The sequence below is a fragment of the Trichomycterus rosablanca genome, chromosome 20 (genome assembly GCF_030014385.1).
Source record: "Trichomycterus rosablanca isolate fTriRos1 chromosome 20, fTriRos1.hap1, whole genome shotgun sequence".
NCBI lineage: Eukaryota > Metazoa > Chordata > Actinopteri > Siluriformes > Trichomycteridae > Trichomycterus > Trichomycterus rosablanca.
In genome coordinates this window covers 8,196,087-8,211,571 of record NC_086007.1, presented here as the reverse complement: position 1 = coordinate 8,211,571, position 15,485 = coordinate 8,196,087, and the positions used below count along the sequence as shown (strand labels likewise).

Sequence of the window (15,485 nt, the reverse complement as noted above, 5' to 3'; positions counted from 1 at the left end):
ACTATTACATACATTTCAAAATGCAAAACGGGGGCGCTCGGGTGGTGAGGGTTTGAATCTCAGCAGATCCACAGACCTGGCCGGGCATCCACACAAACACAGTTGGCTGTGCTTGAGGCTGCTGCATTATGCAATCTCCTGGTCTGGTCCTGGTACCTGCACAAATGTGGGGAGGAGTCACATAGAGCTTAGCGTGGCTGTCCGTACGCAATACATCTCTGGTGGGAACCCAACACTGGCTGGTGATAACTACGTGCTTTAACAGACACAGGCTCATAGAAGCTCAGTATTGTTTAGTGTTTCTCTAACTGATGGAAGAGACAAAACATGCAAAAGTCAGTTAGGCTCTCTTGGACTCCAGGCAGGTTGACCTTTTATTCATCTTTCATACTCAATTTTCCAAATTTAGTTGGCTTCAGAATTTGTAATAATAAAAACATTTAGATAGTATTTGATCAGTGAAATTCATTTCTCACAGCCCTAGTGTTTACCTCACTGAAGGATGGCATGCTGTATTATCTGAGTAAATTATCAGTAAGTTTTGGCTCATTAAAAGTTCTAAAATAATACAAAGAGGTTTTGCTTTCACTGTAATGTAAAAGCAGTTATGTTGCTTTACTTTTGTTCCGTGTCAATAGGTTTTTTGTATTAGATCCACCAGCAATTAGAACGAAAGTGCAGCTTATTCTGGTAGCTGTTTTTTTCTCCAGAGTGTTTGTGCTACAGAAATTTTTAAGCAACCTTTAGAGATGCACTTGAACAGCCAGTCTGCCAAGTACAAGACTGAAATCCTAGTGAAACTGATTTGACAGTGTTTGAGTGCATTTTTACTTCCAATGCTTGTAAGTTGTCAGCGCTACAGACGTAATAGAAACCTGCAGAGCTGAAACTGTAAATGCAGCACTTCAGCTTTTATAGATTTATTTTTTATTAGACCGGCACTCAGGAGGAGGCCGTCAGAGAAATATAGTGTGCACTTCTAAAGCACGGACTGTTCTTAAGAGTAAACTATAAGTGAAGTGATTGAACCCTTTCTGCACAGTGTCCATGAACTTATTTTAAAGCTTTAAAATGATCGGTATAGAATAATAGCAAATGCCGTGTATGTCTTCAAAATTATTAAAACTTGATGAACTAATTAAAAAAACAGTATTTGGCTGTGTACCAAACAGCATTCATCGGTAAATTTTTTTTTTATCACCTACACTTGATGAGTGCAGTGCAGTACAGCGCTGTGTACGGAGAGCCACACCCTCTACCGCACTCCTTTCGTTGTTCATGTGGCCGCTCAGCTGGCAGGCAGAGCCGAGATTCGATACGATGTATTCGAGATCTCAGCGGTGAACAGCGTGTGTTTTTACTGCTGCGCCATCGGTTTAATTTTTATTTGAAATACTTCCAGTGCTTCTGTCCACCTTAAAGTCACACACGCAATTATAACTTTTTACTCTTAGTTTTTTTCCCCCAATTTTCCTCCCAATCATATCCAATTACGCTATTGCATTGTGCTTCCTCTTTACTGATGTTGATCTCCACCCTGGTTGAGGAGAGCCGCGACTACCACACGCCCACAACACGTGTGCAGTAGCCGACTGCATTTTTTATGAAGAATCGGTTATGAAGAATCCCCTTCTGGCAACAGCCAATCGTTTTTCTATTACGGCAAGATGGCAGAGCTGAGGTTCGAACTGATGAGTTCGAGGTGTCAGCTCTGGTGTGCTAGCGTGTGTTTTACCGCTGCGCCACCTGAGCACCCTGATTGATTTATTTTAGATTACATTATTTCATTTGTCATTACTATGATTTTACAGAAGTTATGTTAACACTGCTAACAGGCTAGCTAATTAGCCTAGCTTTTGCTTTAGTCTTACATACTAAGCCCTGGAATTTTGGGCTGTAATGGGAGCTTTATCATCCTGTATTAAAAACTGGTTGTCAGTTGTAATTGGTTTATAACTACATTTGAAGTGACCCCACCCTGAAGATGGAATTGAATGACACAGCCTGTCTCCTCGATTCAAGTTTTCGACAGAAGCACTTGTTTAAGTCTCTGAACTGTGATTATGTTTTTTTTTAAGGTTTAGGAGCAATGTAAATGCTATTTAAATAGTAATAGAGACAGAATCATGAACAGCAGAGGTACACGGACAGACGACAGGTTACGTTATTGCACAATCCCTCCCTGCAGGTGGTGGGTGGGGCTTCAAGGCTGGTCCGTCTGTCAAAGAGCGTCATGGCAACAATGCAGCAGGATTTTTTTAGATTTAGCGACTGAAGCAGCTTTTTAAGTGTTCTGCACTGGGCTGGAATGTACTGGTTACCTCTGACCATGACTAATGGATTTGTTATCCCTGAACTAGGAGTGATTTATTGTGATGAACTGAGCTGAACTGGCTTGGTTTCCATGCAGCACAGGGTGTGTTTGTGCTGATCTGATTGCAGTTGATTGCAGGCTGTTTTGTGAAGATGAAATCACTGTTCAGTTTGAGGTCGAGGGGGTGGGGGGCAGGTTTTATCGGTTTTATTGGTGTTACTACGTAAACTGTGCTTCAGTGGATGTTTAAGGGAGTGTGAGCTGGACTTTAATGGTGACATCTGGGTGTTCATGTAACAGTGTGTGTGTCTGTCTGTCTGTGTGTCTGCCTGTGTGTGTTTGTGGAGCACATCTGCCATAGTGGTCACGTGTCCAAATCCAGAGCTCTGAGGGCTGATGTAAGCCGTTCCGACTCAGTGCAGCCTTCTCTCTTGCAGCACCCAGGGGAAGTGTGTGTGTGTGTGTGTGTGTGTGTGTGTGTGTGTGTGTGAGAGAGAGTGTGTGTGTGAGAGTGTGTGTGTGAGAGTGTGTGTGTGAGAGTGAGTGTGTGAGAGTGAGTGTGTGTGCAAACTGTTTTGCCTTTGCCTCATCCAGTGAGCATCCCTCAATCTCCCCTGATGACTGACAGGAAGTCAGACACCATATGCGGTCTAAAAGGATCCGCCTCTTTCTGGTCCAAACTGCAAGAGCAGTATATTAAATCTTAACCTTGGATTTGGGCGTGGTTTGCTTCTTTGTAAATGTTTACATAACTCTTAAGGGTATTAAAATCTTTCAGATACATGGCTGATGAAGAAAGAAAACCCAGTTGACGTTGATTTTGCAACCAGATGGGAAGAGAGAAAAATCAGATTGATTTTGAAGGAGTGGCAGGCACTGGTTTCCTGGGGGAGAAGGGGGTTGGATGAGTCATCTTTCATCATGTTCTCGACAAGTGAGCGAGGGCTTGTGCTGCTGTTATGTGCCAGACCCTGGCCTGTTATAAAATAGGGTTTGCTTAGCTAGTTATCTTATCTTTAAGCATTTTTTTGGACTACACTGCATTACATACCTATGTAACCCGTTTTCAACGTGTATATCAGTAATAGGCTAGTGTTTTTAGTCCTGGGCTTAAAGTTTGTCTTCCCTGTATACTGAAATAAGGCAATAAGCCACTAGAGACCATGCATTACTGCGATTTTATCACGGCGAAGGATGTTTTTCCTCGTGATAAAATCATAGCAGTAACGCACGGCCTTGAGTGGCTTATTGCTTTTATAAAACGGTGGTCAACATAAAATATAATAAAATACAACAATGTTCAATTTATAAATGTTTTTATTTACAAAAACACTTACAAAAAGCATTCTTCCGCGAAATCAGGTAGTCCGTTAACAGTGTTGCTAGGCAACATGAGGGCGAACATAACATTCGCAATAAACATTCCTCCACAAACACTATTACACTATTTCTTGAACGAAACACCCGCTTAACGATTAGGATTACTGTTTATATTAATCTGGACATTTCCTTGTATAGTACATGACTTAAAATAGTGTTCAACCAAGTTTGTACTTTTTCTTTTCAGTGGCGTATTAATATGGAATAATGTGAGGTGGTCATAGGTGTGAGTATATCAGGGATTTTACAACGGCTTTGAACATGGCTCAGCCAATCAGATTTTAGGACCGGAACTATCCGTTTTATAATACACAGTCTAGTCACATTATTATGACCAATTCTTACTTTCGCCGGCGGCAGCACATAGCTCATGAATAAGTCATGTTTCGTGAGCTGGCTTGGTGGGTATATAAGGTGTGCGATAGGCTGTCTGCACATACTGTATACCCCTCATTGCTGTCATAGGTGAAAGTACCATGGGTAAAAGCGGATGGGATCTTTCAGCAAGACAATGCCACATGGCTAGAAATGTCCGACATTGGTTGAAGGAGCATGACCAAGTACTACCGTGGCCCCCTAATTCCCCAGACTCGAACCCAATTGAGCATCTGTGGGACCACCTTGATCATCGTGTTCGCTCTATAGATCCTCCCCCATGCACCCTCCAGCAGCTGTGGGATCAGCATGGCTCCAGATACCTGTGACAACCTACCAGAACCTTACTGAGTCACTCCCAGCCCGTCTAGCTGCTGTCTGTGCTGCACACGGCGGTTACTCTAGATATTAGCTGGTGGTCATAATTATGTGACTCGACTGTGTATTTTCTCTGCCCTCAACTCATTTAAATAAACAAGGCTGATACATTTTGTGTAACCAGTATCTTCCTGTCATGAATGTAACCTAAGTGTGTAAAACATGACGTTAAAATCCTAATAAATAAATAAATGAGTAAATTAAAGCTGTTATGGCAGTGTATCGTGTCGCCACTTTACGTAGGCGTATAAGGGTACACACAGTCCGAACCTTTCCAGTGTGTCATGCTGGTTTCTGTTTGTCTCCACTCCTGCACCTCCACCACCATTCACTCAAATCATTATACCCCATGATTATCCGTGTGACTGGGACTGGATGCATCATTGTTTGGGAGCCCGTGTTTGTGAGTCTTGTGTGTCCGAGCGTGTCTTACGTTTGTCTCTGTTCTGTCTCCTGCAGAGATCAACGATCGAGAGCAGCGGTTCTACACCATGAAGGACGTGCTGCGCAGATTCCCTCGAGAAAACTGTGACGTCTTCAAATATGTCATCAGCCACCTTAACAAGTGAGGACGGGGCCCTCCGTGCACATAAACACTTTTAACCTTCTTACCTGTACAGATACACAAACACACACAGGTGCAGCAGACTAAAGAATAAAGTAATCAAAGTGGAGCAAAAAGTGATTTCTCCTGTTCAAATTCTGTTTAGTAAAACATTTAAAAGTTTTATTTGTTTAAGGGCCAAAGTTATTCAACACTCATATTACCTTTGTGATAAAGTAACTATCAGAATCAGAACTTTCAGACAGTTCTCAAGGAGCATGTGACATCATCTGTCTGTGAGCTGAAGCATCACTGTGTTAGAGAGCAGGACAAACGTCCATGTCTTGACTTAAAATTTAATAGAGATGCCATGGTGAGAACTAAAATAAGCAGTTTATGCTTGCAGACCTGGATTAAAGAGGTTCTGCAAGGAAGAGTAGGCTAAACGTGTCCTCCACAGTAATGATCTTGGAAGACCAAGATCAATTATTAGAAATTGTTTAGCTGCAGTCATTGCTACTAAAAGTGGTCCAACTAATTAAGGGCGACCTGCTTTTTTGTAGTTGGATGCATTTGCTTTTTAAATAACTTATTGTCTGCTTTAGAAAATTAAGCGTGTTTTATGCTTCGCACACAGCAAGCCTCGGCACACACTGCCGCTTTGTTCAGCGCTTGGTTGAATCTGCATTTGTGTGAAATAACTGTCAAATCCACTCTGAAAGCATCCACATGTATCTGAGTTTAGCTGGATTTTCCTCCTGTTTCACTTTTAAACTTGTGTTACAGCTCAGGTTGCTAAGAAATTGAGAAAACAGCTTTTCTGTCTAAAATGTGTAAAATGCTTATTGTTAAAGAGTAAAGGGTAACATGAATTAATATATTAAAAGAATGAGACACTTGGTCGTTGTTTTGGTACAATAAGTCACGTTAAACTTTGTTCCCGTTAAGCAATGTTCGTAAGACCTGAGTCGCTTTTACTACGTCAAACAGTTTGTCTCATTGGAGGCGCTTTGAAAAGGTCAGCGGCAAACTGGGTCAGGGAAGCGCAGCAGCAAGCTAAGCAGCACCACCACACTACATAGGGAATAACGGCATAGTCGGCACAAAAGCAATTCTGCCGCTTCTCATGTGAATGCTCCCTAGGTGTTATTTGTTTAATATTATGATTTGTTTAGTAATCTTAAAATCATTTAAGCAAAATATTACTAGTTGCAAAGTTGGGTAGCAACATACTTAAATCTCTGGGTGGTGTTTATAAATAAGCAAATTAAGCCTCGTTTTTTATTTGATTGTCATGTTGTAACCCAACTTTAGGTCATACAGACTAACAGTAGGTTTCAAGATCAGCAGTATTATGTAGGAGTTGAATAATTGTGACATGGTTGTATTAACAAAATATCCTCCTACTCTAACATATTACATCATTTATTTTCTTTGTTTATTGGCTGTAACATTTAACTGATAAAGGTTCTATTTAAAGCAAAATCCAGCTTTGCAGTGAAGTTGAGAGTTGAAGAAAATCCATATTTATTTTGCAACAGCATATAGAAAGAAATATTTGAAGGATTTAAATTTTCTCTCTGTATCTTTGTGTGTGTGTTTGTCAGGGTGAGCCAGAACAGCCGTGTGAACCTGATGACCAGCGATAACCTGTCCATCTGTTTCTGGCCCACGCTGATGCGGCCCGACTTCACCACCATGGATGCGCTGACTGCTACACGCACCTACCAGACAATCATCGAGACCTTCATCTACCAGTGTGCTTTCTTCTTCTACAATCAGCCCCCGGCCGACACCCCCAGTGGATTGCCTGGCCTTCCAGGGTCCCCCACTGCCACCCTGTCCTCCGCCTCGTCCATGGGCAGTTCCGGCTATTCGTCCTGCTATACCCCTGCCCAGCAGGTAGCCACGCCTTTTAGTCCGGTCCAGCAGTCTCCACCACAGTCCCCTCCCCCGACTCCACAATCACCTATCCAGAGTCTGCTGCCTTCACTGCACCCACACCACGCACCTACGGAACAACACATGCTGTGAATACACACGGGAGAGAAGAACACAGGAAGTTATGAATCTGACGGAGGGAATTGTGAAGGTCACGTTAACAGAGGTTACACCAGTGGAGAGAGATTTTGTTGTTACATGAACGCTTGAGGAGGTTTGCACGGCTGCAGGTGGGAAGAAAACGAAGAGGTAGAAATGACGAGAAGGTCGAGCCACTTTAGTGACGCATCATCTCCTGTTTTATAGATCACTGCACTTTCTCCTCGACTTATTAGGATTCAAACCCGTATGCACATTGCTATACACACATTAAACCTGGAGAGATTTATCTCCTAAGGGTCAACACAGGGTGGTGGAGTGTGCAGCAAAACCTGCCCATTTCTAATACCCAGGAGGTGAAACAGACCAGATGGGCATGAGGTTGGGAGGATTTTGAGACTAAACTCTGAGCTCAACTCCCTCCACAGCTGACTGACTCTCCACCCTACCTTACCTTACTGGCCTTAAATACCCTGTCACCACCAATAGGAATCACACCGAGTAAGACAGGAAGCCATGGCATTCTTGAGATTTTCCTTTTGTAGCTTTTAACCACTATTGTTATCATGTTTTTAAAAAAGGGACCTATTCTCGCCGTTCAAGACACATCGAAGACACTCTGAAGTGCATTCCTCTTCCTCAGTCGTGCTTGTTTGAATAGCGACAAGCATTCAAAGAGGAAGACACGCAAACAGCCCAAACGAGAACTCGCCAAACTGGATCTGGTTTCATTAGGAGTGGACGACGGTGAACTTTTTTTGCACAGCATTTTGGGATTTGAAGTCTTCTTGAGTAGAAGGCTTTTCAGCATTGTCTCAACCCTCACACTCAGCCAGAAGCTCTTAAAACATGCAAATTTTTTCTGAAGGTAAAACAAGAGCGACATGATTGGAGTGTGGCTGTTAGTCTGAGTTTATTTAGGCTCCGTGTGAGAACAGATCCCTGTGAGGTTCCTAGGGAGAGATAATGAATGCACTACACAGCCGCTATGAACAGAAACCTTCATGCTAATGGGGTGCGCTTGCCTGAATGTACACTTTCCGCTTCTGATAGATCACATTGGTATTTTGGCAGCTTTAAAAGTGGGTACAAATAATCGGCTCGGTGGCAGAAAGAGATTAGAACAGAGTTTAGGTAGACAGTCATTCTGGTTTGCTGTAGGTTAAAGAGATAATGGCTTTTTTAAAACATGCTAATCACTTTTTATGGATCTGTAATGTACGTGTGATTACCACAAACAGTCTGAGCATATTTCACAGTACTGAGAAGAGAAAGAGAATATTATTATTAATTGTTATTAATTATTAAAAGATAATTATTAAAAACCCACTTCTGATGGAAGTCTAAGGACAGTTCCACCCAATAATGAATTCATCCATTTATCAAATAGGACATTTTGCTATATTAACATAAACAGTTTTTTGTTAAGTATAAATTTCTACAGTGTTAAATTTACAGTGTTTAATCACCTTTTTATAATTTTTCTTCTACTTAAGCTGTTGTCAGTTGAAATAGCTGAACATTGGCATGCTTTTTTTCTTCCTATTTCCCTCTAAGCTATTTAAGCCAACTACAGACCCTTCGAACTACAGCTCATGCAACACATTTGCATCATCAGGCGATGCTACCTGACACCTTTCGTACACAAAAGCTTATACCCGCCCACTGCCTTTTTATCTGTTTTTTTAAAAATGCCATTCCCTCCACATAGAGCGCCGGGTTCATTTTACTCTCTTGAACTCCAAAACACAGATGGCTGGGGTATTATTAGGGTTTAAACGTATTCCCCAATTCCCTGATGGTGTATTGCAAATGTGTATTAATGCTATTCAGCTGCCCTTGGGCTTTCATTATAAGAACAGTAGAGTATACATGTAGCTTTTTCAACTTTTTATGCAGCAGAGTTGCTTAGCTGGTGGGTTTTATGCCACACCGCTCCAGTGACCCAGATTCAAATTCTACCTCTTGGTACTGTTTGTGTGTTATTCCAGGTACTCTGTTTTCCTCCCACATGCCAAAAAAGATACTGGCAGGTGGATTGGCTTCCTAAATTGTCCTTTGGTGTAAATGGAAGTAAATGGGACAGGATATTACTGCATTTTGGGCTTCAAATCCACAGCAGTAGATTCACGACTGCTGAAGATGTTGCTAAAACAAATGTTTCTGGGAAATGTGTTGAAAGTTTGTTGGTGGTAATTACACATACTCTACAGAGGTGGTGGCCAGAAATAATGTTGAACAACACTAGTATCACTACGCTGAAAGAGGTGCCAGTAGTTTAAAAAGACACGTCTAGTCACGACTCAAAGTAAACTCGCTTCATTCTGCGGCATTATTCTGCTTTACAGACTTTTAAAACAAATGTAAGAATGAAATGTTTGTATTTAAAGAAGAGAGTTGGAGGAAGAACAAGAAAAGGCCTGGATGAGTTATGAGGCTTCATATCGGTCATCATGCAGTATTTGTACTAGTTGGGAACACTACTGCCACCTGCTGTACCAATCAGGTACTTCAGAATGCAGCCTTTACTTTTGAATCTACCTTATCCACTACCTTACACCCCTCAAAATCCGGGTAATTACCAGCTTTACCAGTCATGTCCTGCATTTATGTTTTCACTCGATAAGTCAATACACATTATATGATGTGTAAAAAATTCCATACAAAGTATTTAGTGAAATGTACTTTCAATCAATCAAACAATTTCCACATTTTTTCAGTTGAAATTTTCAGTTGTTTTTAAATGTACATTTCTATATGTTGTCTCTTTTGCTGCCTCAGCAGGTTTTGGCATGTATTTCCCTGTTAATGTATCACCTTTTATTCATACAATCCATCTTGGTCATTTTGCCAGATCTATACTAGATCGTGACCCAGTACATTTCTGCTCCAGGGTTTTGTTCTGGTTTGGGTTCTGGTTTGTGTGCACATTTAACCCCCACCTGAACAAAATCTTAAAATATATAAAAGCAAATACACAATAAATTCTGGTGGAAGTGCATTTGTGAAAGGGATTGTGTTCTGTTTGGTTTTCCTTCTTACAAAAGTGCTGAATCCACTGTAAAGCCCGTCTCCTATTCATCCAGCTCAACAAAACAGAAACATGAGTTGGAACTTGCCGTATTTGAGGAAACTTTACCCTCGCTAACCTCTCAGCACTTCATAATCTTTATGTTCTCAGGTTGCCACTTTAAGTGGAGATAATTGCTCATTAACTACAAATTATTTGTTATTGTTCTTGTCTGAGAAAATCGTGATGCTGATTTACTAGTAGACTGTTTTGGAATCAAAAAGAGATTTGAGGACTTGAAAAGGAGGCGGTTTTGTTGATGCTACAGACAAAGTAAAATTTCCTAGTGAATGTCTGAAGCACAGCCGAACTGCCCCACCTTTGCCCTGCCAATCACATTAAGTCTCATTTAGCATCTGATTGGCTGTTTGAAATCTCACCACCGTTTCTGCCCACAGATCTCTTTCAGCCTTTATCAGCTTTTCTTTGTACCTTGTCTCACTACACTGCAATGTTTTTTTCTTTCCTTTAGTCATTCTTGTCTTTTGAATTGGTATATTTTGGAGAAAATGAAAACAGGGAGAGGAGACCGGTGCTCTCCTGGTACTTTACAACTGATTGCTGACGTGCTGCACTCTCAGTATAAATGCCAATTTTTAGCTAATCCTCAGCAGCCAAAGACTCTGTCGAAAAGGAGTGTGTTATGGGAGCAGGGCAAAAAATGGGAATTAAAATGTGACATTGTTTCAGCGATCATACAATACGTAGCTGCATTTTTTTTGTTTAATTTTTCTTTTTTTTCATAACAGTGGTGACCAATTGTTAAGTTAAATAAGAAGCAAGTAAAACTATATTCAAAATGGTTGTTTATTTGTATGTTAGGGGGTCTAACACTTTGCCCTATAGTCAATGGTGATAGAAAAAAAGTTTCTTTTATGTTTTATTTTAATAATTAAAAAAAGACAAATGTTTTTAACAATTTGAATGGTGTAAAATGGTGTGAATGGTGTAAAGGCCATATGATGTAGTGCATGATTCAACCCCATGTCTGGAAGCTGGGGCCACTCTGTATTTAAGAAAAAAAATGAGTTCACAAAAAAAGAAAAAAAAATGTAATGAAGTAAACTGAAAAGAAACATCATTAAAAACCATGTCATTATTTACTATGGTCATTTGTCTCAATGGGAATGGTGTACAAACAGTAAGGCCTTATGTGACCTGTATTATAGTTAATAAATCGAACTTGTAATATGTCTCCTGCTTATTCTTATGCATTTGTGGACAGCTTCTCAACCAATCTAAATGATATATTTTCAGTTTTATACCACTGACAGTTTTAGGTTCAGCATAGCTGGAGTGGAGAACATGTATTTACATTTCACTGACTGTACAGTTGACATATTAATAGAGGACATTTCTAATGGAAAACAAATACTAAAATCTTGAACACGTCATTACAAATGAGAAAAGAGAAAAAAATTTAAACGGAGACACAGAGCCAGTGATATAACCACTGATGATTTTCCTAGGAATTATTAATGCAGCCATTATGCACATTTACTCATGATCGTTTCACCCTTTTATGCTAACACATTGTTTTTGTTGTCAGCATGTTGTTTCCAATGATAGTTTAATAATAATGGTATAATTTTTAGTACCATCAATCTGATTACAAATTTTATAGTAAGTCAACTGGTGGTGCTCTAATTTGACATACTTTTTAGCAGTGCTGTATGTGATTTGGGACAGAGCCTGAATGGTTAAAGACACGAAGCTGTTTCCAATTAGCTTAATGTATTTTTAAACATGGATAAAAACATGATTTTTTCAGACAAACATTGACTACATCATTATTCAGAGATGTTAATGGTTTCAAATAATTAGGCATCATGGTGGTGAAGCAGGTAGTGTGAGTTCCAGACAGCAACATGGATCCTCAAGACCTGGGTTGGACTCTTGCCTCTGGATAGTGGTGTGCTGCAAAATTTGGTATCGATCCAATACCAAGTAAATACAGGGCCATTATTGCCGATACCAATATCGATCCTTTTTACTTATAAAAGCAGTTTGTTTACTTTCATGTAGGAGAGAGCAGTGTGTCATGATTTATGAGTAGGGCATTTATTACTATAATGAACTAAGTCTGAGGTTTTTGTTCAGATATTTTATAATAAAACATAATTTATCCCTTTCATTGCACTTTTCTTAGAATATCCCCACACAGCTCCTCTCTCTCTCAGCCTCTGCTCTCTCTCTCTCTCAGCCTCTGCTCTCTCTCTCTCTCTCTCTCTCAGCCTCTGCTCTCTCTCTCTCTCTCTCTCTCTCTCAGCCTCTGCTCTCTCTCTCTCTCTCTCTCTCTCTCTCTCACTGCTACATGTGCTCGGTCTCTCAGTGCCGCTCAGTCACGTGACGGTACCACAACAACACACAGCAGATCAGGAGGAGAGATGTGAGCATGTAAGATGTGAGAGGAGCAGGAGTCTGTACACACATGGTTTCTACTTTCTTAAAAACGGGGAAAATGTACTAAATGTGGCAGAGAAAAAAGTAAAACTGAAGTAGCGATACTATCGATACTTGGATTGATCCGCCCATCCCTAGTAATAAGGTTAGAACAGCCGTGTGAATGTGTCAATACCTAATCAACTAGTTCACAGCTGAGATACTGACTACAACCCAAATAACTCATACAGCATAATTATTATTATGAATGATATACAATAAAGACTTGTGCACCGTGTGCAGTACACTAACTATATGAAATACATTACAGCTGTGAGTTTTATATGCAATGTGAACACACCGGTACTTGTTAGCTTAGTCGCTCGTGTTAGCTGCTTAGCTAATTGCAGTGATTTGTTTCTATAAGCACTCTGTGTATATAACTATTATATTATTATTGTAATACATACTTTTTTGTCAGATTTCTTGTTTCTGGGTGCTTTGCTTTGTCGCAACGTTACCATTATGGCGTATTTTCCCTCGGGATAAGTAATGTATCTATTACCACCAAGCGGCTAACTGGTAGTTGTGTTTGCTGGGTGAATAAATGTGTACATTTTTAATAGTGACCGAATATGTGTGTCCTTGTTAATTTAAAATAAAAATAGATGATCTTCTGTTTACATTTATAAGCACAAAGTCAGAAGAAAAGAGCTATCTATCTAAAACACAAACACGGAATTAGACTCTCACTACGCATGCGCAGACAGAGAGCCTCACTACGCATGCTCCGATTCACGAAACTGACCTAGGTCTTAAGGTGGGTTCGTGAATTTGCGTAAGGTGCGCAAAGTATGTAGGGTGTGTTTGTACTGTACCTATGTATAATTTACACTGTAATTTCTATAAAATTGCCCCTATTTCTGTATGTTCAAACAAAAGTATTCGAAAACTTACAATCTTGTTAGAAATAAAAAAAGAATGAAAAAAATATTAATTACATCCAAGAGAAAGTTTCAGCAGGGAGATAAATATACACTACTGCTAGCTTTAAAAAAGGCATCAAGGACACAAAACAAAATCGTGGACTAACATTAAATGTGTTTTGCATTATTTATTATTCTGATAATTAAGTCTACATTTCATAATGAACCGAAGACATTTAAGTAACAAATGAACCATCGTCTCGACTAAAGAACATTGTTTTTCAGAGTGTGTGTGCAAATCAGGACAGTAATCAAGTACAGTTATGTAACATTTCAAAATATGTACTTTATTTGTACTTGTGAACAGACACAGACAAAAACTAAACACTCTGTGCAAAATAAGCAGCATGAACGATACAAACATTTACCGCAACATGGTCGCTGTTCCACCGGCTCACAACCAACTTAGCTTATCAATGCTGTTAACAAATGATCATTTATCCAAACACCGGTTCCTGGCGTCCTGAGTTTGCCTCGGTGTAGTTTCCTCTTGTTTCGCGTCTGCTTCTCCAGCTTTCACTGCTTCAAAAGAATAGAACAATAATGTAATTGTTTTTGCAGCTACTTTCACTAAACCGCTGACAAAAACAACATACTACATAGTGGCGCGTCGGTGACGTCACCTCGCTAAACACGTGACTGACAAAGCTCTGAGAGCAACTAGTACTGAACTACTGAATCACTAAACCGACACATCATTCATTTTAATGCGTATTATAATATTGCTTATTTACATTTAATATTTTATTGCAATTCCATATATGAAAATAATAATTTGTACTCGTTATTTATGACAGTTTTGATAATAAACGGAAATGTGACTAAATGAAGCGTTTTCAGAATGTTTTGTGGTGTTTCTGCGCCATCATGTGGATCTTAAACCGTTTCCATGTTGTGTTTTAAGCACTGAGGCATATCGATTCACAAGAAGAAAAAGCAGCATTTTACTGTCAAACTGAACAATGAAGGTGAGCACAAGAAACCGGGTGGTTTTATACGAGCTGAACGTGTTTTTACTTCTTAAAATACGATGTATAAATCACACATTGAGCACAATGTGGCTGTTTTCTTCTTTTGACAGAAACAGTAGAGAGTGCAGTGCTAAAATACTCGTACATGAATTATAAACAAGTGCATTTATTATCGACCGAAGTTCCACTTTTCTGGCTTTTTGTAAACTAAAAAAATATTTTTACATAACTTAAATTCATTTTCAGTCAGAGGTTTTTCATACAATCATGTAATCCACTTTTGTGGATTACAAAAGATAAAGTAAACAATTTTTTTTTTGAGAATGTCTTTTTTATTTCATTTTTTTTTCATTTACTGCCATACAATTTCATATATACCGTATACATCTGTTTATCATGTTTTATATATACATTCCTCTATCATGTCCATAACACTGTGATCTGTATCACTTTAACCTGCATAGCACCTAAATCTTTATCTGCACTACTATTGTTTATAGTACATTCAGTAATATATTCAACTTCATAGATCTTGTTCATATCACTACTATTTACCCACTGTAAATAATGTAAATAATAGATACCGTATATCCTGCACTTTCTGCTTATTGCACTTCTGGTTAGATGCTAAACTGCATTTCGTTGCCTTGTACTTGTACATGTGTAATGACAATAAAGTTGAATCTAATCTAAACCAATCTAAAATATCCCCACACAGCTCCTCACACTGCTACATGTGCTCGGTCTCTCAGTGCCGCTCAGTCACGTGACGGTACCACCACAACACACAGCAGATCAGGAGGAGAGATGTGAGCATGTAAGATGTGAGAGGAGCAGGAGTCTGTACACACATGGTTTCTACTTTCTTAAAAACGGGGAAAATGTACTAAATGTGGCAGAGAAAAAGTACAACTGAAGTATCGATACTTGGATCGATCCGCCCATCCCTAGTAATAAGGTTAGAACAGCCGTGTGAATGTGTCAATACCTAATCAACTAGTTCACAGCTGAGATACTGATTACAACCCAAATAACTCTACACCAT

General features: G+C 39.6%; 1 protein-coding gene across 1 annotated transcript in view; it reads left to right on the top strand.

Moving 5' to 3' along the window:
* The window catches only part of arhgap35a (Rho GTPase activating protein 35a), a 112,709-nt gene extending 101,414 nt beyond the window's left edge, over nucleotides 1-11,295 (top strand). Inside the window, exons 7-8 of the mRNA XM_063016232.1 lie at nucleotides 4,907-5,012; nucleotides 6,599-11,295. Coding sequence (XP_062872302.1) covers nucleotides 4,907-5,012; nucleotides 6,599-7,025 — 533 coding nt within the window. The 3' untranslated portion in view covers nucleotides 7,026-11,295. The remainder of the gene's footprint in view (nucleotides 1-4,906; nucleotides 5,013-6,598) is intronic.
* Nucleotides 11,296-15,485: the final 4,190 nt, after the last annotated feature.